General features: G+C 41.0%; 1 protein-coding gene and 1 non-coding gene across 7 annotated transcripts in view; both read right to left on the bottom strand.

Annotated features, from left to right (window-relative positions):
• The window catches only part of Trim37 (tripartite motif containing 37), a 111,861-nt gene that overhangs the window by 26,808 nt on the left and 59,934 nt on the right, over nucleotides 1-25,119 (bottom strand). For all 6 annotated transcript variants that reach the window (XM_042690794.1, XM_042690775.1, XM_042690803.1 and 3 more), the window contains 4 exons: nucleotides 16,313-16,621; nucleotides 12,759-12,887; nucleotides 11,694-11,883; nucleotides 7,523-7,638 (listed from right to left, as the gene is read on the bottom strand). In XM_042690794.1, coding sequence (XP_042546728.1) covers nucleotides 7,523-7,638; nucleotides 11,694-11,883; nucleotides 12,759-12,887; nucleotides 16,313-16,621 — 744 coding nt within the window. The remainder of the gene's footprint in view (nucleotides 1-7,522; nucleotides 7,639-11,693; nucleotides 11,884-12,758; nucleotides 12,888-16,312; nucleotides 16,622-25,119) is intronic.
• On the bottom strand, nucleotides 11,503-11,567 carry Trnaa-ugc. Its single transcript has one exon. It is a non-coding gene; the product is annotated as a tRNA-Ala (tRNA).

Genomic DNA, 25,119 nt, shown 5'->3' with positions numbered 1-25,119 from the left:
AATGCCTGACATAGACTGCTTATGAAAAACAAACAGGAATAGTGTACTGGTAATGTCAAATCTTGAAGTGCTATCAAATTGGCAAATTCAAACAAACCCACAATCTCAAAAAATCACATGTTGAGATTCTGGAATAATCTAACAACTTTCAAGCCAATATTAAAAGCTCACATGATTGACACAAGTAAAAACTTTTAGTTATAGAAGCTTACACAGTATGGATCACAAGAGTTCTAATGGGGTAAGCCTCAAAAAAGGAGTACTCACTGTAAACAAGAAAAGTAACCACAGATAAAAGAAACAGAAAACACAAAGAACAACAAGGGAGTTTTCATTAAACTGAAGAACCTATAAGACATATGACTATTTCATTTTAAAAAGGACAGATTGCAGAAAAATAGATTTTGTAGAAATACAGACATTAAAATTAAGGTATTAAGATAGTTTAGGCAAAGTTTAAAATGAACTTGTAGATGTGAATAAAAAACGAAGGTTATCAAAATAATAATAATTATTATTTTTGTCGGTTGTGGAGCCTGGACTATGGGCCAGCTCTTCAGCTCAAAGCCAGTGCTCTACAACTTGAGCCACAGCACCACTTGTGGCTTTATTTGCTTATGTGGTGCTGAGGAATTGAACCCAGGGCTTCATGCATGCAAGGCAAACACTCTACCACTGAGCCACCTTCCCAGACCTCAAAATTATTTTTTAAAAAGATTTTAAAGAAATAGAAGATCAAAGGAAATGCTACTACTCATCTCAAAATGCCAAGGGACAGAAAAATTAACAAAGGAGACAAGGTACTAAGAAAATGTCTGAGAAACTTACAAAATTGGTGATAAAAACTCTGAATTCACTGAAAACTAACATCAAAAATTAAGGAATGCATCCAGGTGCCGGTGGCTCATACTTGTAATCCTAGCTACTCGGGAGGCTGAGATCTGAAGATCATGGTTCAAAGCCACCCCGGGCAGGAAAATCCATGAGATTCTTATCTCCAATTAAACACCAGAAAACCAGAAGTCACTGTGGCTCAAGTAGTAGAGTACTAGCCTTAAGTTGGAGCTCAGGGACAGTGTCCAAGCCCCACAAACAATAACAAAAACAACAAACCTGAAAAATGTGCCCATAGTATATTAAAGGAAATTTATGGCAGTAAATGGTTATATGAGGAATTATGTGGCATGCACTTGTCCCAGATATGGTACAAATATAGAGGATTGTCTGGATAGAAAGCAAGGATCTATTTAAAAAATAACCAAAGAAAAATGTTGGTGGAGGGGTATTCAACCTCCCAATTCCTGACAAAAAAAAAAATAATATGTAACGAAAAATTGTAGTTTCAGCTGGGCACCGGTGACTCACACCTGTAATCCTAGCTACCCTGGAAGCTGAGACCTGAGGATCAAAGTTCGAAGGCAGCATGGGCAGGAAAGTCTATGACACTCTTATCTCCAATAAACTACTCAAAAAAGCTGGAAGTGGAACTGTATTCTCAAGTGGTAGAATGCTAGCCTTGAGCAAAAGAAGCTCAGGGAGCACCCAGACCCAGAGTCCAAGCCCTAGTACCAGCAAAAGTACACCACCACCAACAAAAACTATAGTTTCATATGGCTTCACTGGCAAATTCTTCATTGTAAATTCTTGTTTTGAAGACAAATTTAAGTAGTATTTCTTCCTTAAACACAGAAGACAAAAACTTGATATATGGATATTTCTTTTCTTTGGGGGGGGGGGGGAGGGGTCTGGTCTTGGGGCCTGAACTCTGGGCCTGGGCGCTGTCCCTTAGCTCTTCAGCTCAAGGCTAGCGCTCTACCACTTGAGCCACAGCGCCACTTCCAGCTTTTTTCTTATGTGGTGCTGAGGAATTGAACCTAGGGCCTCATGCCTGCAGGGCAAGTGCTCTACCACTGAGCCACCTTCCCAGCCCCATATATAGATATTTCTGTAGGCGCTAGTGGCTAGATCTGAGAATTGTGGTTCAAAGCCAGCCTAGGCAGGAAAGTCCATGAGACTCTTATCTCCCAATAAACTACCAGAAAACCAGTGGTGCTGTGACTCAAGTGGTGGAGTACTCACCTTGACAGAGTCCATGCCCACCCAGAGTTCAAACCCTACAACTGATCAAAAAAAAAGAAAAGAAGAGTGACACTTGTCAGTTATTAAAAAAAAAAAAAAAGCCTCAGCTACTTCTGTGCAGCATTACCTCCACCTTGTGGCCCTTTGTGGAACTGGTGCTAAAAAGAAAAACAGCAAATGGCACATGTAGCGCCCTACCCAGCTTACTGTACATATTGTAAGCTCTCAGCTACTTAGATATCAACCTTTAGGATAAAAAAAAAAAAGAATCTATTAGAATTTTCTAAATTATCAAAAAGTAGTTATTACTTATTAAATGTTTCTCAATTCTTAATTCATTACATAAATCTTTTTAAAGCCAGATTAACTAATATTAGTAACATTATTAGCAAATATTCAAATGGTAGACAACATCAATGGTTATGTTAGCCAGTAATGTATGAATAATGCAACATGTAGAACTCTCAAGATAAGGTTTAGAGGGGCTGGGAGGGTGGCTCAGTGGTAGAGTGCTGGCCTTGCATGCATGAGGCCCTCAGTTTGATTCCTCAACACCACATAAGCAGAAAAAGCCAGAAGTGGGGCTGAGGCTCAAGAGGTAGAGCACTAGTCTGCAGCTGAAGAGCTGAGGGACAGAGCCAAGGCCCAGAGTTCAGGCCCCACAATCGACCAAAAAAAAAAATAAGGTTTAGAGTACTGCACAGAATCACCTAAAAAATACCAATGTTGGGACTTATTTTGCTTTGAAAACTTATTTATCCCAACACCAAACAGAAGATGTCTATCTAGTATGTTAATAAGCATAAACTCACTAGCATATACTCAGCAGGAAGCAAAATAGCCCTGACATAACCAGAACTGCCGTGTTACCACTTCTCTTCACAGTGGCTCCTGCACCTTTGACCCCAGGTACCAGCTTTAACTTTTTTTTTCTTTTTTGCTGGTCCTAGAGCTTGAACTCAGGGCCTGGGCACTGTCCCTGAGGCTGTCTTCAAGGCTAGTGCTCTACCACTTGAGCCACAGCACCATTTCTGGCCTTTCCTGTTTATCTGGTATTGCGGAATTGAATCTAGAGCTTTATGCATGCTAGGCAAGCACTTTACCAAAGAGCCACATTCCCAGCCCCCAGCTTTAACTTTTGATTTGCTCTAATTGGATTCCTTCAAACCAGTATTGTTTTGTTGTTAAAATTAATTCTAAGAGTAATTTTCCATTAAAAACTTTTTTTGATAAACATTTCTCAGGATTCAAGAAATTATACATTGGGTTGGGAAGATGGCTTAGTGGTAGAATGCTTGCCTTGCATGCATGAGACCCTGGGTCTGGAAGTGGCGCTGTGGCTCAAGTGGTACAGTGCTAGCCTTGAGCTGAAGAGCTGAGGGATAGCTCCCAGGCCCAGAGTTCAGGCCCCACAAAAAACAAAGGAAGGAAGGAAGGAAAGAAAGAAAGAAGGAAGGAAGGAAGAAAGAAAAGAAAGGAAGGAAGGAAGGAAGGAAGGAAGGAAGGAAGGAAGGAAGGAAGGAAGGAAGGAAGGAAGGAAGGAAGGCAGGCAGGCAGGCAGGAAGGAAAGAAAGAAAGAAAATATACATTTCCTAGAAATGTTAACAAGAATTCCTGCATGAAAATACCACTCAGTAGCTGGGCGCTGGTGGCTCACGCCTGTAATCCTAGCTACTCAGGAGGCTGAGATCTGAGGATCGCGGTTCAAAGCCAGCCCGGGCAGGAGAGACCATGAGACTCTTATCTCCAATAAACCACCAGAAAACCGGAAGTGGCACTGTAGCTCAAGTGGTAGAGCGCTCGCCTTGAGCTGAAGAGCTGAGGGACAGCGCCCAGGCCCAGAGTTCAAGCCCCACGACCGACAAAAAAAAAAAAAAAAAAAAAAGAAAATACCACTCAGTGAGTACTGAAATACATGAGTGAAGTATCACAGTGAAACCCATTTTTACAATTAATGTATACTTAAAAAAACAAAATCAAGCTGAGCACTAGTGGCTCATTCTTATAATCCTAGCCTCTCAGAAGGCTGAAATCTGAGAACTGCAGTTTGAAGCCATTCTGGGCAGTCAAATTCAAAAACTTCTATTTCCACTAACCCAGCAAAAAAGCTGGAAGTGAAGGTGTAGCTCAAATGGTAGAGTGCCAGTCTAGAGTGAAAAGGCCTAGGGAGAGTTTGAGGCCCTGAGCTTAAGTCCCCCCCCCAAAAAAAAGGAAAGAAAGAAGGAAGGAAGGAAGGGAGGAAGGGAGGGAGTGAGAGGGAGGGGAGGAGGGAGGGAGGGAGGGAGGGGAAATCAATGACAAATATATGTAACAGTTTCTGTGGAGTCATAAGGTGTCAGTGAGGGGAGAGTCAATGGAGAGGACAAATATGGTTGAAGTACTTTGTGTATGTATACGTATGTATGTATGCAAGTAATCTCTTGAAATAATCTTAACTGGGGAATGAGGATGAGGAGTGATGGGAGGGGGATGAATTTGATCAGGGTACATCGCATACATATAAGGACATAATACAATGAAATCCTCTTGTGCAATAGCATATATTAATAAAAAAAATGAGTCAGGCCCAGGTGCCAGTGGCTGATGCCTGTAATCCTAACTGCTCAAGAAGCCATGTAGAGCAGTTCTGAGAACAATTTAAGATACTACTGGTAAAGTCTTTAGTAGTCTCAGAAAAATGGTGACAATTTAGAAAATATTTATTACTTATTATATACTTCTTCATGCTTCTTATACACACTATCAGAACACACATCATCCTTTATTATAAATGGCTATTAAGTTTTTCTGAACAGTAACTAGTGGTTCTCAATTGTTCTCTCTGCCCTCCTCACTTCCACTACACATATCTAAACATACTTGACAGCTTCAGCTTTTCTTTTTAGTAAGGCAGCCCAGTATGGTAAATGATTTTCTAAGAGTATCACCCCTCGTGTTAGGTTATTCAGTTCAACCACCAGTCCTAAACTGGAAGTGATTTTGCCTGCCAGAGAACATTGGGTCATCTCAGGAGATACTCTAGGTTGTTGTAACTGGCAGGTAAGTACTACTAGAACTTACTTGGTGGTTAAAAGCTAAAAAGATGCTGCTAAGCATTTTACAAAGTAGAGAATAGCCTCCTTACGGTATTATAAAGTTCAAAATAGAGATTGTGCCACAGTAGAGAAATCTTAAGACAGTAGGATATTCTGGAATTACTTCATCACAAGCACCAAATCCAATAGGCAAATTAAAAAATTTCCTAAGTGATTCATGAAAAAGATGAGCTTATAATTTCAATACATGCTGTAAGAAGTAATTATAGGGCTGGGAAGGTGGCTCAGTGGTAGAGGGCTTGCCTTGCATGCCTGAGGCCCTGGGTTTGATTCCTCGGCACCACATAAGCAAAAAGAAAAAAGCTGGAAGTGGCGCTGTGGTTCAAGTGGTAGAGCACTATCCTTGAGCTGAAGAGCTGAGGGACAGCACCCAGGCCCAGAGTTCAGGCCCCACAACCACCCCCCCCCCCAAAAAAAGAAGTAATTATAATTTATTAAATGTATAAACACATGAAATAGCTAATATCCACATTTTTTCTATAAAGATCATTAGTCATCAACAAAGTAGAAAATAATCAAAATATTGAAAATACTTTTCACTTAATCTACCCCACTGAACTAATGCCTACTTGTAAGTGAGAAGACAAACACGTTTAGTGTTCTTTACTTGAGGACCCTAAAATGGCCACTACCTACGTACCCTCTCATAGGCTATCCAGAGGCAGATGATGGCACCTGAATATATACATCAGCTACAATTCATCCATCACTGAAATTCAGATAAGTACCGAGGTAGAAGGCAGCACAGTTCCACTGAGAAATGAAAAACATTTTCAATGCCAAATATCTTTAAGAAAGTTGGCATTATTTAATGCTAATATTCAAAGGACATAGCAATGGCTTGTTTCAAGCACCTCTGTCACCCCAAACAAAAAAATGTCTTCTATGCTTTCAGAAGAATAGTGAACTTGGAAAAATATATAGAGAAGTATGGTAAAGTCTAACAGAAAAATTTGGCAGTTGAAGTTGGTCAGTGTAAGGAATTTTCTAAATGGTTAAAGCTTGGAATGTGTCTATATGAAGAGCAAAGCAATCTCTAGACATTAATCAAGACTGACTTCAAACAACAAAGACTCTTATTAGCTTTAAGGGGAGGGAGAGAATAGAGAGACATAGTTTTTCTGTAAGACTCTGAACATATTTAGTTCATCTTTGCATATCTAGTAAAAATTCAATGTACATGGCTTATTATATGTACTGACTGATCAGATGAATAATCAGCAGCCTTTTTCTCCCTGTAAATGCCACCTTCCTCCCCCTTTTGAGCCAGTTTTGGGGCTTGAATTCAGGATCTTGAACTGAGGGCCTCAAGCTTCTTCTTGCTTGTTTTTTTTCCACTAAAGGCTGGTGCTCTTCACTTGACCTATACCTCCACTTCCAGATTGTTGCTGTTTACTTGGAGATAAGAATCTCATACTACTGTAACTGAGGAGGTGGGAGGGAAGGGATGGTAGGGGAAAAACAAAGAAGGAGGTAATAATGCTGGATAAGAAATGTACTCATTACCTTGCTCATGTAACTGTAAACCCTCTGTACAGTATTTTCACAATAAAAAACTTAAACTGTGAAAAAAAAATCTCACATACTTTTCTGACTAGGCTGGCTTTGAAACATGATCCTCTGACCTCAGCCACCAGACTAGCAAGGTTTACAGGCACAATGCATCAGCATCTAGCTTAAATGTCTTTTTGGGGAATGGAATATATAGGACTTTTTTTTTTGAAAGCGGGGGTAGCATACTGAAGATTAAACTCAAGGGGCTGGGAAGGTGGCTCAGTGGTAGAGTGCTTGCCTTTCATGCATGAGGCCCTAGTTTGATTCCTCAGCACCACATAAACAGAAAAAGCTGGAAGTGGTGCTGTGGCTCAAGTGGTAGAGTGCTGATTGAGTTCAAGCCCCACAATGGACAAAAAAAAAAAAAAAAGAAAAAAAGAAAAAAAAAGATTAAACTCAAAGCCTCATACTTCAGTAAGTACTCTACCACTTGAGATACACAGCTAATCCTTTATGAATTTTAGTTTGTTTTTCAGATAGTCTTGTGCTTTTATCTGTGATTACCTAGGACCTTGATTCTCCTGTATCTCCACCTTCCAAATAGCTGAGATTACTGACATGCTCCACAATACCTGGCAAGACCTGTCATTCTATGTAGTAAGTTATTCATTTTGCCTTGTTGTGCTTAATAGCTTAATAAATTATAACCAGTAATATAATCAAAATCAAGTATGCTGAATAGATCTCAGTGACATTTTTGCTAAAATCAACCACTACCTACCAATACCTTCCATAGTCACCAAGAGTTAGTATTTCTGCTATCTGCCAATAACAACTTTTTATTTTTTTCTTACCTTCCTCAGGGGCTGCTGAAGCTCCTTCAGGTATAGGTTGTAACTCGCCAGTTTCAGAATTATTTTCCAAGTCAGTTCTCTGCATTCCTTCTAGACGACCACCTTTAGTATTAGCCCTGATAGGAAAAAACAACTTGATATTTCCTATGTCCAGAAAGAAACACAATCACCAGTATTTTTCCTATCTCAAAACTGAGGCCAAATCCAAGTAGGGTATACATTTGAGCCACTCCATCAGCTCCAATTTGACTTTTCAAATTTCACTGAAAATTCACTTTGGAAGATTTTGAGTTGGCAGACTGTATCAGTAGCAATTCCTGGAGGTGGTACTGTGCTGTAGTTTTAAGTTATTATCAATTAGTTATATAAAGGGTTATAATTCCCTATGTCAGGTTATGAGTACAATGCTTCTTGACAATGTTATCCCTTCCCTTCTTTCTCCCCTATTTTCCCCTCCCATTCCTATCTACAAGTTATGTAGTTTATTTTCTATGCTATAGTCTTGCAAAATGTTAGCACTAGGGAGAATAGTATAAGATGTGGGATTTTATGTGGCTCTAAAAATATTTTAATAAAAATTTCAATTAAAGCTGGGTGCCAGTGGCTCACGCCTGTAATCCTAGCTATACAGGAAGCTGAGATACGAGGATTGTGGTTCAAAGCCAACCCCGGCAGAAAAGTCCATGAGACTCTATCTCCAACCACCAGAAAATGGGAAGTGGTGCTGTGGCTCAAGTGGTAGAACATTTACCTTGAGCTGAAGAGCTGAGAGACAGTGTCCAGGTCCAGAATTCAAGCCCCACGACTAAAACCACCACTAATAGGTCCCATGTTTTCCCTTATTTGCAATAACTAGTATATGTCTGAGTCAAGCAGAAAAGGTCAGTTAAGTTGATGTTACGGAAGTGAACTCTAAGATATGTATTCAGATGTTTTTGTTTCTTTCATGCGATTGTTTCTAACACATTTATAAGATTATTTCTTTGTTGCTTTGTATGTCCCTCCCTCACAGTATAACCCCTGCTTTCACTGTATTTGATGTCGGTATAATTTGTGGAGGGGAAGGGAAAAACAAATGGTTTAAATAGGGATACAGGTAGACCCATTGCAATAATGAGATGTACAAGTCCAAGTGTGTGTGAGCAGGGAGGTAGGAGACCAAGCAGAGGTAAGAAAGAAAACGATATGGATATATTCACTTCGTATTTTTCCCTTTCATTGCAAACCACTTAATATTAGTACTTATACATTTTGCCTACATTAAATCAGAAAAAAATAGAAATCAATCTGGACAGCACACCATAAAACAGGCTTACAGACTTTTGTATAGGATTTTACATTCTAATTTATTTTCTTATTTTTGTTTTTGTGGGTCATGAAACCTGAATTCTGGGCCTGGGCGCTGTCCCTCAGCTCTTGAGCTCAAGGCTAGCACTCTATCACTTGAGCCACAGCGCCACTTCTGGCTTTTTCTGCTGATGTGGTGCCGAGGAATTGAACCCAGGGCCTCATGCATGCAAGGCAAGCACTCTACCACTGAGCCACCTTTGCAGCCCCATTCTAATTTTTTTTTTTTGGTCGGTCGTGGGGCTTGAACTCTGGGCCTGGGTGCTGTCCCTCAGCTCTTCAGCTCAAGGCGAGTGCTCTATCACTTGAGCTACAGCGCCAACTTGTGGTTTTCTGGTGGTTTATTGGAGATAGGAGTCTCACGGTCTCTCTTGCCCGGGCTGGCTTTGAACCGCGATCCTCAGATCTCAGCCTCCTGAGTAGCTAGGATTACAGGCGTGAGCCACCAGCGCCCAGCCCCCATTCTAATTTTTAAAAAGCTACATTCATATAGATTTAGTCTTCATAATTAAAGACATATATATTTACATATATATATAAATGTTCCTATAAAAGAAGGAAAGGAAAGGAAAGGGAAAGGGAAAGGGAAAGGAAAGGAAAGGGAAAAGGGAAGGGGAAGGGAAAGGAAGGAAGGAAGGAAGGAAGGAAGGGAGAGAGAGGAAGAGAGAGAGAGAGAGACAGAGAGAGAGACAGAGAGAGAGAGAGAGGTGTGAAAATCTAAAGCTGGGCACTGGTGGCTCACACCGAGGCTGAGATTTGAAAATCACAGTTTGAAGCCAGCCCAAGCAGGAAAGTCCATGAGATTCATCTCCAATAAACCACTCAGAAAAAGCCAGAAGTGGTACTATGGCTCAAATGGTAGAGCTCTAGCCTTGAGCATAAAGAGGCTTAGGCACAGAGCCCAGGTCCAGAGTTCAAGCCTAGGACCAGAAAGAAAAATAAGGAAATCTAGTTTGGGACTGGGAATGTGCCTATGTGGTATACTGCTTGCCTAGCATGCATGAAGTCCTGGGTTGAATTCCTCAGTACCACGTACATAGAAAAGGCTGGAAGTGGTATTGTGGCTCAAGTGGTAAGAGTGCTAAGCCTGTCCCCAGGCTCTGAGTTCAAGCCCCAGAAATGACAGAAGGAAGGGAAGGGAAGGAAAGGGTAAGGGAGGGGAGGGGGGGGAGGGAAGGGAGGACTAGCTTTAACTTAAAAAGAATGTTTAATAACATCAGGCTAAGTATTGGAGAAAACAAGATAATTGTAGTGATTTTTTTTTTCTTTTCAATGCAGTGGATTGAACACAAGGCCTCACACATGCTAAGTAAGCCTCCACCACTGGGCTCTATCTCCAGTCCTTTCCTAAAATTTTACTTTGGGATAGAATCTTGCTAAGTTGCTCCAAGGCTGGCCTAGAACTTGTGCTCATCTTGTCTCACCTGCTGGGTGCTAGGATTATAGATATGCACCACATGTTCTCCTGTGATTTTAATACCTTTCTAATACTGAAATGTAAACTAAAAATAAAAACTTCAAGCTATTCCCTTTTTTTTCCCCGCCAGTCATAGGGCCTGAACTCTGGTCTGGACACTGTCCCTCAGTTCTTCCCCTCAAGGCTAGCGCTCTACCACTTGAGCCACAGCATCACTTCCAGTTTTTTCTGATTATGTGGTGCTAAGGAATCTAACCCAGGGCCTCATGCATGCAAAATAAGCACTCTACCACTGAGCCACCTTCCCAGCCCCCTTCAAGGTATTCTTGAGCCATTTATGTCCCATAAGATGTTAACGTAAACCTTGTCAAAAAGATATGATTTGCACCGGCACGTGACTCACATCTGTAATCCTTGCTACTCAGAAGGCTGAGATCTGAGGATCACGGTTCAAAGCCAGCCTGGGCAGGAAAGTTCGTGAGACTCTTATCTCCAATAAACTGCTAGAAAACCGGAAGTGGTGCTGTGGCTCAAGCGGTAGAGTGCTCGCCTTGAGCTGAAGAGCACAAGGACAGCGCCCAAGCCCAGAGTTCAAACCCCACAACCGCTCAAGCCCAGAGTTCAAACCCCACAACCGACCAAAAAAAAAAAAAAAAAAGGATACGATTTGGTCAAAATGATTATATTCCTTGGGATAGAGATTAAGTGTCAACTATTATATATCCTTTCAGAAAATTCTGAATTAAGGACATTTTCTTTCATATTACGGAAGAGAGACAACAAAACAAAGAAAAACAGAAAGGAAAGCTACTTTTTTTTTTTTTTTTGGGGGGGGGGGGGGGTCAGTTGTGGGGCTTGAACTCTGGGTTTGGGCACTATCCCTGCACTCTTCAGCTCAAATTGAGTACTCTACCATTTGAGCCACAGCCCCACTTCCAGTTTTCTAGTGGTTAATTGGAGATAAGAGTCTCAGGGACTTTTCTACCTACGCTGGCTTTGAACCATGATCCTTAGATCTCAGCCTCCTCAGTAGCTAGGATTACAGGCATGAGCCACAGGCGCCCAGCTGGAAAGCTACTTTTTTTTTTTTTTTTGGGTCCGGTCGTGGGGCCTGAACTCTGGGCCTGGGCGCTGTCCCTCAGCTCTTCAGCTCAAGGACAGCGCTCTACCATTTGAGCCACAGCGCCACTTCTGGCTTTTTTTCTTTTTGCTTACGTGGTGCTGGGGAATCGAACCCAGGGCCTCATGCTTGCAAGGCAAGCGCTCTACCACTGAGCCACCTTCCCAGCCCTGGAAAGCTACTTTTTAAGCCAATAAAATGTGTGCCTATCTAAAAAATAAACTAAGTAGAAAATTAATTTTTTTCATTATGGCACAGTCAAAAGAACAGCAAAGAACTTAATTTACCCCAAGGTGACCATTTTCCTTCTTTTCTCAACAGTTGGCAAGCCATTGAAAACTGCAACCACAACAGCATCTGAATCCAAAGCTTTACACTGACGGTCTTCAGTTTTGGGCAGAATGTCCCCAATAATGCCATGTGTCAAGGCTCGGGGAGAATTGTGCCTGCTCCCAGACTGAGAACTGCCTGTGGAGCCTTCAGAAAAGAGGGACATTCAGAAATAAATAAGCATTAAATAATCATGAGAGTTCTGCTGGTGTAGAAAATCTTAGTATATATGCATTTTAAAACTACTCAGAACATAATTTAAAATGTATATCAGTCCTTTTGATACCAAGTATTTAAAAGTCAGAGTCTGGAATAGACAGTCAAATGTTTGCAGGGTATTTTTTTTTTTTTTTGTCAGGCTTGGGGCTTGAACTCTGGACTTGGGCACTGTCCCTGTACTCTTCAGCTCAAGGCAAGCACTCTACCGCTTGAGCCACAGGACCACTTTAGTTTTATATTGGTTTACTGGAGAGAAGAGTTTCATGGACTTTCCCACCCAGGCTGGCTTTGAACCATGATCCTCAGATCTCAGGCTCCTGAGTCACAAGGATTAAAGGCGTGAGCCACCAGCACCTGGCATGTTTGCAGTTTTGTTTTTTTTTTTGTCAGTTGTGGGGCCTGAACTCTGGGCCTAGACACTGTCCCTCAGCTCTTCAACTCAAAGCTAGTGCTCTACCACTTGAGCCACAGTGCCACTTCCAGCTTTTTCTGCTTATGTGGTACTGAGGAATCAAGCTCAGGGCCTCATGCATACAAGACAAGCATTCTACCACTGAGTCACCTTCCCAGGCCGATGTTTGCAGTTTTCTAAGGGTCTGTTTTAGTGTAGGATTAAGAAATTTCAAGTGGCCCAATGTGGTGATAGACACCTTATAATTAAAACACTTGGGAGGCTGAGGCAGGAAGAATGACTTCAATATAACTTAAGCATTTTTGGTGCCTTTAAAGAATGAAAGCTATATCATAATATTAATTTATACACATCTCTCTACTGAAATCATGTTCTGAACCCCAAAACTTACCTTCAGACAAGGTCTGACGGTCTCCTTTTGAACAACTATTTTCTCCAGAGTCCACTGCTCTTCGAAGTGATAGATTACCTGCTATGCTGCACCGAGCTGGCTTGGGTGAATTATTCTTCTTATGTGTGGCTGCAAAGACATGTAAGAATGCTTCTGAATATAATCAGTGAGCATAAATTTCACTTCCTAGTCAGCAAGGAAGTTTTATTGTTAAGGTATGATCTACTATGAATAGAGCAAAGCTTTTCTGTCTACACTGTCCAATAAAAGCATGGCACACTGTAGTCCCAATTGGCTTATTTAAGGTTTTTATGACAAAAAAATACATTTTTTTCTGTTCTTGAGAAGAAGCCTAACTTGACGAAGCCTGACTTAAAAGAACAATTATGACCTCAAAAGAAAAAAAAAATCATATCAATCTCTTTTTTTTGTTGGTCCTGTAGGGCCTGTCCCTGAGCTTTTGTGCTCAAAGCTAGCACTCTACCATTCTTTGAGCCACAGTGCCACTTCCAGTTTTTAAGTGGTTAATTGGAGTGTCATGGACTTTCCAGCCTGGGCTGGCTTTGAACCGCAATCCTCAGTTCTTAGCCTCCTGAATAGCTAAGATTACAGGTATGTGCCAGCAGTGCCCAGAAATCACACTAATCTCAATGCAACTAATATAACCTCCTAAATAATTAGAAATTGTATCTTACTAATTGAAAAAAAAAAGGTTGCTGAATTCAAAATAAATCAATTATAATACTCTGGATCAAAATACTTGTGGCTAAAGCAGGAATGACAAGAAAAGGTGTAGCCTTAAAAATGAATTAATTAGGAAAAAAAAATAAAAGGATACCAAAGGCCTGAATACGCATAGTCAAGAAACTAGATTAAAAAAAAAAAAAAAGCAAGAGGGGCTGGGAAGGTGGCTCAGTGGTAGAGTGCTTGCCTTGCATACATGAGGCCCTGGGTTCCATTCCCCAGCACCACATAAGCAAAAAAGAAAAAAAAAAAAGCTGGAAGTGGCGTTGTGGCTCAAGTGGTAGAGGGCTAGCCTTGAGCTGAAGAGCTCAGCGCCCAGGCCCAGAGTTCAGGCCCCACGACCGGACCCAAAAAAAAAAAAGCAGAAATGTGGGTGTGGGTCAAATGTTAGAGCAAAAGTACCAGCCCTAAGTTCAAGTCATTATACTGCAGAAAAAAAGAAAGTCAAACACAGACATAACAAGATTAAAGGATAATGGACTGATGCTTTTATTTCTATACTCTATGAAAAGGTAATTTGATAACAAAATTGAGAGTAACTGTAATAATATTAAAAGCTTAGAAATATACTAGAAAATTTAACAAAATAAATTTAATTTAAAAAATGCAACACTAAATTTCCTAGCATTGTTAACAAGGTTAATATGCTTAAAATGAATCTACAGATTTAAAGAATCTACAGATTTAAAATAATCCCTTTAAAAAAAGTTAAACTGAGTCAGGCGCCCATGGCTCACGCCTATAATCCTAGCTACTCAGGAGGCTGAGATCTGAGGATCTTGTTTCAAAGCCAGTCCATAAGACTCTTATCTGCAATAAACCACTAGAAACCAGAAGTGGCACTGTGGCTCAAGCGGTAGAGAGTAGAGCGCTCACCTTGAGCTGAAGAGCTGAGGGACAGGGCCCAAGCCCAGAGTTCAAGCCCCACAACCGACCAAAAAAAAAAAAAAGTTAAACTGATTCTGAAATTCCTATAAAAATCCAAGAGACTTAGAATAGCCAAAACAATCTCCAATGTAAGACTTAGACTTGTTTTCCTTTTTGGTATTAGGGTTGGAGCCCAGGGTCTCATGCATGTTAGGCAAGCACTTTAGTCACTGAACCATATCACCAATTAGACTCATACTCCTGATTTAAAAACTTAAGATACTGGAATCAAGAACAGGTAGTAACAGCATAAGAATAGACATGTTTAGCAAAATTAAGAACCCAGAAATAAATCTTTACATGTATGGCCAATTGACTTGAAAGGATGCTAGGACAATTCAAGTGAGGGACAATAGTAAGTGCTGTCAAGATATGGAGAATTACAACCTTCATATATTGCTAGAGGAAAACACAATGTTGCAACTGGAAAATAACCTGGGACTAGAAGAGTTCCTTAAAAAGTTAAACAGTTCCAGAATAAACCAGCAATTCCACTCATAAATATACCCAATATAAACGAAACATATACCCACACTACAGCTTAAATCTGAATGTTCATAACAGCAATTGTAATAGCCAAAAAGTAGAAAAATTACAAATGTCCATCAACTGTCAGAAAAAAAAGAAAGTATATCCATATATGTCCTGTTATTCAGTTTTGTTTTTTTTTTTTGGGGGGGGGGGGATCTGGTTGTGGGGCCTGAACTCTGGGCCTGGGTGCTGTCCCTCAGCTCTTCAGCTCAACGCTAGCACTCTACCACTTGAGTCACAGTGCCACTTCCAGCTTTTTTCTTTTTGCTTATGTGGTGCTGAGGAATCGAACCCAGGGCCTCAAGCATGCAAGGCAACGGCTCTACCACTGAGCCACCTTTCCAGCCCCTGTTATTCAGCTTTTTATAAAAAAAGAATGACCTTCTCAATACATGCTACAACATGGACTAGACCTTAAAAAGCTGTGGTAAGTGGAAGAAGGTACAAACATAAAAAAAGACCCTGTATATGTTTGGCCAAGTGTGGTGGTTCAGGCCTAATCCTCAGAAAGCAGGAGCAGGACAAAAGAAAATTGGAGGCCAGCCAATGGCTGCATAGCTAAGACTCTGTCTCCAAAAATATAAGTTATTTTTAGAAACTGGAGTGAAAAAGGTCTTCCAAATAAAAAATATGAGTCCAAAGATGATTATTAGTAATATGTCTAAAAAATTTAAAGACTTTATGATTAGCATGGGAAAAGAATAGCAATGGAGGAGATATGTGAAAAATATATAATAACAAAGGTTTTTTGCAAATGTCCACCCACAAAGAACTACTTTAGTTTGATTTGGGGGGGAGGGTCAGTCTTGGGGCTTGAACTCGGGGTCCCTGAGAGTTCTTTTGCTTAAGGTTAGCACTCTTAACACTTTGAGCCACAGCACCACTTCCTTTCCAAGTGGTTAACCAGACAGAGATCAAGAGTCTCACAGGGCGCTGGTGTGGTGGCTCACACCTGTAATCCTAGCTACTCAGGAGGCTGAGATCTGAGGATCGTGGTTCAAAGCCAGCCCAGGCAAGAAAGACTGGGAGACTCCTATCTCCAATAACACACTAGAAAACCAAAGTGGCGCTGTAGCTCAAGTGGTAGGACGCTCGCCTTGAACTGAAGAGCTGAGGGACAGTGCCCAGGCCAGAGTTCAAGCCCCATGACCGACAAAAAAAAAAAAAGTCTCACAGATTTTCCTGCCAGGGCTGGCTCTGAACTGTGATACTCAGATCTTAGCCTCCTGAGTAGCTAGGATTACAGGCGTGAGCCACCGGCACCCAGCTACAGACTTTTATATTGAAAATAATCAGTCATGTAATTTTAAATAGCAGATGAGGAAATACCACAATAGGAATATTTCACTTACGGTTTCGCATGTAACAACTGGCAACTGATGACTTTGCCAACAGCTCCATTCCCAAATCCTGTAGTCTGCCAGAGCTTTCAGCTCCACATGCAGCAAGAGCTGTCTGGTCAGCAGAAAAAAGATTCATCTGCATATCTCCAGAAGCAATGCTGCTGCTTTTTATTTCTGAAAGTGTATTCTTTACATCTGTTTTCATACATCTAACTTCAGCCATTTGAGTTTTGAGTCTTTTTAGCATCTTTAAATCAGAGGGTACTCGCCACATTGCCTGCTGCTTCCTTTGGTCTTTGTCTTTCCGAGAAAATGATGCTTTGGAGAGAAAGGGACAAATCATCTTAATAAGCTAAGGTGCTTTAGATAGTACTAACAAAAACAAAAATGCATTACATTTCATTAATGAAAATGAAGAGACACAAGTATCCTAACTTTATTCATGCTTTCAACTTAGAATCTAAGTCACATAAATAATCACTTTGAGGGGCTGGGAAGATGGCTCAGTGGTAGAGCGCTTGCCTTGCATGCATGAAGCCCTGGGTTCGATTTCTCAGCACCACATAAGCAAAAGAAAAAAGCCGGAAGTGGCGCTGTGGCTCAAGTGGTAGAGTGCTAGCCTTGAGCTGAAGAGCTGAGGGACAGCGCCCAGGCCCAGAGTTCAGGCCCCATGACTGGACCCCCTCCCCCCAAAAAAATCATTTTGAGTTGTACTCTTCATTCTAAGTTTAAAGGCTGATCTAACTAGGCACTGGTAGATCACACCTGTAATCCTAGCTACTTAGGAAGCTGACATCTGAGGACTGAGGTATGAAGACACCTGGGAGAATTAAGACTCTTATTTCCAATTAACCACTAAAAAACCAGACGTGGAAGAGTGCCAACTCTGAGCAAAAAAGTCAAGTTGAAAGCATATGACCCTGAGTCAAACACCCAGTATGGACACCAAAATAAATAACAACTAAGATAAAGGCTGAATGCTTTCTTTATACTTCTCCACTTTTTGCAGGTTTTCTATAGTTTTTATGTTCATAATTTTATGTATGTATGCGTTGTTTTTTTTTGCCAGTTCTAGGGCTTGAACTCTGGGCTTGGGCACTATCTATCCCTGATCTTTTTGCTCATGGCTAGCACTCTACCTCTTGAGCCACAGCGTCACTTCTGGCTTTTTCAGATTAGTTGGGAGATCAGACACACACACACACACACACACACACACACACACACACACACACACACACACACACACACACACACACACACACACACACACACACACACACACACACACACACACACACACACACACACACACACACACACACACACACACACACACCACCCCCCACCGCCCCAACCCGGCTTCAAACCGCAATCCTTAGATCTCAGCCTCCTGAGCAGCTAGGATTATAGGCATGAGCCACCAGTGTCCAGCTGTTCAGAATTTTTTTTCTTTTATCAGTTGTGGGGCTTGCACACACACACACACACACACACACACACAAACACACACCACCCCCACCGCCCCAACCCGGCTTCAAACCGCAATCCTTAGATCTCAGCCTCCTGAGCAGCTAGGATTATAGGCATGAGCCACCAGTGTCCAGCTGTTCAGAATTTTTTTTCTTTTATCAGTTGTGGGGCTTGAACTGAGGGCCTGGCACTGTTTTTGTGCTCTTCGTGCTCAAGGCTAGCTCTCTACAACTTGAGCCACAGCACCACTTCCTGTACACAATTTTAAAAGAGGAAAAATAATGTAATACTTTGCCAAATATATTAGTATTTACATGTGCATATACAAATTCACAAATACATATACCTTAAATTTTAAAAGTTGCTTTATAAGTCTCTAAGATGCATCTATTAAGTACCACAGAACATTATAAAGGAAGTGTTTCTACTCACTCAATCTTTTTTTTTTTTTTTGGCTGATCCTGGGGCTTGAACTTGGGGCTTGGGTGCTATCCCTGAACAACTTTTGCTCAAAGATAGCACTCTAACACTTGAGCCACGAAGCCACTTCTGGCTGTTTTCCTGTGATTAACTGGAAATAATAGTCTCACAGGTTTTCCTGCCCAGGCTGGCTTCAAACTATGATCCTCAGATCTCCTCAGTAGCTACAGCTGTGATCCTCAGACCTCCTCAGTAGCTAGGACTACAGGTGTGAACCACTGGCACCTGGCTATTCACTGAATCTTTACAGCTACTCAAATAAGTAACAGTATCCCCCCTCTTCCCTCCCTCCCAGTGCGCACGTGTGTGTGTATGTGTGTGTGTGTACGTGTGTGTGTGTGTGTGTGTGTGTGTGTGTCCATGCGTCCGTCCATCCGTCCCCCTCAGGGCTGGACATGCATGAAACCCTGAGTTCAATTCACTGAATCTTTACAGCTACTCAAATAAGTGACAGTATCCCCCCTCTTTCCTCCCTCCCACTGTGTGTGTGTATGTGTGTGTGTGTGTGTGTATCCCCTCAGGGCTGGACATGCATGAAACCCTGAGTTCAATTCCTTAGTACAGCATAAACAGAAAAAGCCAGCCCAAAGTGGTGCTGTGGCTCAAGTGGTAGAGTGCTAGCCTTGAGCAAAAGCAGCTCAGAGACAGTGTCTGGGTCCTGAGTTAAAGTCCCAGGACTGGCAAATAAATAAGTAAATAAAAATTTAAAAAACCCATTCTAAGTGACTCAAAACAAACAGAACCAAGCTGGCTAGACATGCACATCACATGAATACCAAGTACGCAGGAGGTTGTATCACAAGTTCAAGTCTAGTCTGGGCTATGTGGTAAAATCCTGCCTCAAAGCAGTAAAACACACACACACTCACTCTCTCTCTCTCTTTCTCTCTCTGAATCAAGCCAAAGTTAGGAATAAGAATGAAACAAGAGGTACAAGAGATACCTACTAGATAGCAATCAATTTTTGTGTGTGTGGCAATATTGGTGTTTGAAGTCAGGGCTTCACATTCATTCAGCTTGTGTTCTACCACTTGAGCCTTGACTCCAGGCCTTGAACTGTGATGCTCTGGATCTCAACCTCCTAAGTAGCTAGGATTACAGGAAGTCATCAACCTTTACTAGTGGAAATAACAGGTGATCCTGCTTAGGTAGGCAATTAGAGGAAGCCCTCAAAGACATTGTACTGTGTTTAATAGCCATTTCCGACGTGCCCCTCCCCCCCTCCCCCACCACACACTCCCCTCCAAGGAGATTTAGGTTGTGTTCACGTTATCAGGTGGGTATCAATGTGCTCAGGGAAGTCAAGACCTCTTTTCTTTACAGGGTATATGAATCTATAGCTAGTCTAATCTCATTCTTCTATGACAGTGTTTAGGCACATGACACAGTTCTAGTCTTTTGGGGTGCCTCTGGAACAAGATTTTCTATCCTGATGAAGAGACTTTACTATGTTCATTTATTTAACAATAATCTGCCATTAAAAAAATATTGTCAGCCAGGCGCCGGTGGCTCACACCTGTAATCCTAGCTACTCAGGAGGCTGAGATCTGAGGATCGCAGTTTAAAGCCAGCCCAGGCAGGAAAGACCATGAGACTCCTATCTCCAATAAACCATTAGAAAACTGGAAGTGGCACTGTAGCTCAAGTGGTAGAGCGCTCGCCTTGAGCTGAAGAGCTGAGGGACTGCACCCAGGCCCAGAGTTCAAGCCCCATGACCAATTAAAAAAAAAAAAAAAAAAAAATATATATATATATATATAGTCATTCAGTCTTACCATATCAATCCTGTAAGTACTACTATATTAATTTCCTTTACAAAAAGCCACAGAAAGGTTACAATACACATTAGAGGTAACACAGCTAGTAAGTAGAGAAACTTGAACTCACACCTAGGCTTCTACCTCCAGAGTGAGTGATCTTGATATAAAATTTTTGCTTGACAAGATTATAATTAAGAAGCCGGGCGCTGATGGCTCATGCCTATAATCCTAGCTACTCAGGAGGCTGAGATCTGAGGATCACAGTTCAAAGACAGCCTGGGCAGGAAAGTCCATGAGACTATTATCTCCAATAAACCACCAGAAAAACTGGATGTGATGCTGTAGCTCAAGTGGTAGAGCACTAGTCTTGAGCTGAAGAGCTGGAGGACAGCGCTCAGGCCCAGAGCTCAAGCCCCACGACTGACAAAAAAAAAAAAAAAAAAAAAAAAAGATTTTAAAAAGGTCTCTTTGATGCCCAGTCCCTTTCTCTTGCCTACTAATACATAATATCTGGAACTGTAGCAGCTATCTTGTTAGCATGAAAGAGTCAAAAGTATCACAGGAAGGCCATTCAGTGCCTTATCTGATAAACGTGGAATTGTCTTCCTTCAAAACTAACATAGATGATAACTAAGTTTAATCACTTAGCATTTTGCTACTGAAGTTAAAAGTTTTTACAACAGAAAACTATCAGAAATTTTAGAAAGGAAGAATTAATCTAAGATCTTCCAGTAGATTAGTACTTTTCTATGTTATTGACTTCTAAGTAGCAACTGTTTTATGGTGCAATGAAAAATAATAAACAGTAACAGCAGCACAGTGCCTACCCAACGCACTGTCCACCAAGATGCAGAAGGGTTTTCTACAGTCCAATTAGCTATGATTATCTACCTAGCATCCTCACATCCCATTCTAAAGCACTTAGAAAAGTACTGGCATGGTGCACAGGGTCCTACGTTATCTCATTCCACCTTGTCTATCAGTGATTTTATCTTCTACTTCTATTTCAAATATAACTCCATCTTTTGGAGTTATAGTGTTTCCCTTATCCAAAATACTTGGGATTAGAAGTGTTCCAGATTTTGTAATTTTCAGATTTTGTAATTATAAGCATGAACAAACTTTACCAGTTGAAATCACTCACCCAAAATGCTGAAGTCTGGGGCTGGGAAGGTAGCTCAGCGGTAGAGTGCATGCCTTGCAAGCATGAGGCCCTGGGTTCGATTCCTCAGCACCACATAAACAGAAAAAGCCGGAAGTGGCGCTGTGGCTCCAGTGGTAGAGCACTAGCCTTGAGCTGAAGAGCTGAGGGACAGTGCCCAGACCCAGAGTTCAGGCCCCATGACCGGCAAAAAAAAAAAAAAAAAAATGCTGAAGTCTGAACTACTCCAAAATCCAAAATAATATGAACAGGTAAGTGGCTCAAAAAGTTTCAGATTTTGGAGCATTCCCAGAATTTGAGATTCAGAATGTTCAATGTGTACTTGCAACTGTTTCTAATTCACGGGCCATGTTCTACATCACACTTCCTTTCTTTTCTATATCCTACTGATTTTGTTCTATCAAGTCAGACTCATCAGATATAACCTGAAATGTTCTATCAATGTTGAATCTGATGTTGAACTCAACTGCTTACCTCAAGTATTCTTATTTAAATTTGTATAGTGTACAGAGTATACTTATGCCTCTGAATTTATGCTACAGTAGGAAGAAGAGTTTACAAACAACGTAAGAGTATAGGTTAGATCTTACAAAAATAGCAAAATATTTGCTAAATAAAATCTTTATGGCTCCCTTTTCCAAGTCTACCTCTACATGGAAAAATATCAAAATCATCTTAATGTACACAATGTAGAGTATTTTTAACTAGAAGCTGACAAGAATGGGAGTGACAGTGGTTGTATAAATATGAAAATCTCAGTCAGGCGCTGGTAGCTCATGCCTGTAATCCTAGCTACTCAGGAGGCTGAGATCCGAAGATCAGGGTTCAAAGCCAGCCAGGGCAGAAAAGTTTGTGAGACTCTTATCTCCAATTAACCACCAGAAAACCAGAAGTGGCACAGTGACTCAAGTGGTAGAGAGTGGTAACCTTGAGCTGAAGAACAGCACCCAGGTCCAGAGTTTAAGCCCCACAACTGTCAAAAAAAAAATCTCAAATTGGAAAACAGAAAGATTTTCTTTAAACTCCATGAGCTAATTAGTCAATAAACACTTACAGAGTTGTATCTATTTATCTGTTTGTCCATACATTTCCCTGACTCCCTACCTTCCTACTCACATACATACTTAAGTATTTAATTAAGCTGTAATGGGGTATGAATTCAGGCCTCATGTTTGCTAGGAAAGTGCTCTACTACTGAGCCATGGCTCCAGTCCACCAAGCCTGTTTTAAATGCAAAGCACTATACTGGGCAGTACATGATAAAAAAAAAAGACAAACACGTCAAGCCAGGTACTGGTGGCTCACACCTGTGATCATAGATACACAAGAGGCTGAGATTTGAGGATCATTGTTTGAAGCCAGCCCAGGAAGTACAGTGTGAGACATTTTTGGTTGGTTGTGGGGGCTTGAACTCAAGGTTTTGGTACTGTCCCAGAGCTAGTTTTTGGCTCAAGGCTAGCACTGTACCACTTTTGAGCTGTAGCACCACTTCTGTCTTTTGTGTTGTTAACTGGAGATAAGAATCTCACAACTTTCCTGCCTGAGCTGGCTTTGAGTCATAATCCTGGGATCTCAGTCTTCTGAGTAGATAGGATTACAAGCATGAGTAACCAATGCCCAGTGAGACTCTTATCTCCAATTCACCACCAAAAAGCTCTACGACAGGCACAAAACCAAAAATATCTTGATTACAGGTTACCTTTAATAGTGTGTTCCTTAAAAGTTAAGGACAACCTACTCTTTTCTGAGGTTACACTAGAACTCAAACTTTGCACATGCTAAGTACACATTCTAACAGGAGTTTTACCCATAGGCTAAGAACCTTTTATTTTTGCTGGTACCAGGACTTCAACTCAGGGCTTCATGTTCTCAATAAGCTTTTTGAGCTCACAGCTGGTGTTCTATCACTTGAGTCGACACCTCCAATCCCAGTAAGATTTTAATGTAACAAAATTCTACTGGGTGCTAGAGGCTCATACCTGTAATCCTACCTACTCAGGAGGCTGAGATATGAGAATTAGTTCAAAGCCAGCCAGGCAGGAAAGTCCATGAAACTCTTACTTCCAATTAACCACCAGAAAAACAGAAGTGGAGCTGTGGCTCAAAGTGGTAGAGCTCTAGTTCAAGGACAGCACCCAGGCCCAGAGTTCAAGCCCTAAGAGCACCACCACCACCAACAACAAACATTCTGAAGACTTTACCCTAGCTCCACGTATTTTTAAGCACATGACTGAGAAAAAATATACATTTGCCCTCCCCCAAGAACTATTTAAAATAGAGCCCTAAAACAGTACTCTGATTAAACTCTTATTTCTTATATAGCTTTTTTTTGGCAATGTCAACTTTCTAAAATACAGTAGTCAAACTATGCCTAGGATGCAGCACTAACTCCCTATTACCTGACAACCATGACTAAATTCCTCAGACTAGCATATGAGGATTTCCACAGATAAAGACTCAACTTCCTAGTTCTACTTAGCCCTACAAGTATCTAGCTCAACTAGATTACCTGAAACATCTTATGATATTTTTAGAGCCTAGGGGTTAAAAACATGGACTAAAAGCCTGACACAATACAGATGTATATTACCTATGCTGAAATAATGAATACACAAACAACCAAAGTTAAAATAGAAGTGAGATCTCTCTTTCTGCCAGTTCTATAGTAGCTTAAACTTAGGGCTTGGGCCTTATCCTTGTGTTTTTCTGCTCAAGGCTAAGGATTTACCACTTGAGCCACAGTGCCACTTCTAGCTTTTTGGTGGTGAACTGGAAGTTAAGTTTCAGTGACTGTCTTGCCCAGGCTGTCTTTGAACTTTGATCTTTAGATCTCCGCCTCCTCAGTGGTTAGGATTACAGGCATGAGCCACCAATGCTTGGCAACACTAGTTTTTAATATCTTCTCATAGATAGGTTATATTCATTTAGCTTCTAAGACTTTTTCTGTTGTTTTTCTCCCTTCTTCCTCATACTCAGTAAAAACAGATGTTTATCAGGACCAGATACTTGACTTTCTTAAATTTTTTTTTATAATCTTATTCCTTTAGTTTTAATTATTCAGCATCACCTTCAGGAAAATAACTGCCTGAGTTCCAGTTCTTAATTTTTAAACTATTTACTAGGCCTCTTTGATAGCCCATTGGTTTGTCTAACTGAAGATGCTTAAATCCAAGACTTGCTTTTCCTTTCTACTTTTCTTCCCACCTTCCTCAGCATTCTGGTTACCTACATTTGAAACTCAACTAATCTCATCTCAACATTCATTTTATGCAGAAAACTATTTAGAAAATAAGTCTTATTATTTATATATTCTGCATTCCTTACTAAGGACGTTATTTTAAAAAAATGTTACTGGGGCTGGGAAGGTGGCTCAGTGGTAGAGCGCTTGCCTTGCATGCATGAGGCCCTGGGTTCGATTCCTCAGCACCACATAAGCAAAAAGAAAAAAGCCAGAAGTGGTGCTGTGGCTCAAGTGGTATAGCACTAGCCTTGAGCTGAAGAGCTGAGGGACAGCACCCAGGCCCAGAGTCAGGCCCCATGAACGGACCCCCCCCCCAAAAAAAATAAAAAAATAAAATAAAATAAATGTTACCTATTTACTAAACTTACCATTAAAATTGTTCCTCATTAGATTCATATGTCTACTGCATCACCAAAACTTACCCACTTCACTAAACCTTTGCAAAAAACACCAATTGTAATTTAAACAAAAATTTATATAAAAGTGTACATGAACCATGAATAAAAAACAACTAATCCATAACCTGGCTAAAGACAAAGTTCTAAGCATATGGACCCAGATAACAGGAAGTATACTTTAAAAAAATAAGTGGTTGCTGGGCAATGGTGGCTCACGCCTGTAATCCTAGCTACTGAGGAGCCTGAGATCTGAGGATCACGGTTCAAAGCCAGCTTGGGCAGACAAGTCCCTGTTTAGACTC

This window comes from Dipodomys spectabilis, unplaced genomic scaffold (assembly GCF_019054845.1).
Source record: "Dipodomys spectabilis isolate Male_0828 unplaced genomic scaffold, ASM1905484v1 ptg000004l, whole genome shotgun sequence".
NCBI classification, from domain to species: domain Eukaryota; kingdom Metazoa; phylum Chordata; class Mammalia; order Rodentia; family Heteromyidae; genus Dipodomys; species Dipodomys spectabilis.
Note: the sequence above shows the minus strand (reverse complement) of the source record. Positions and strands in the feature narration are given on the sequence as shown.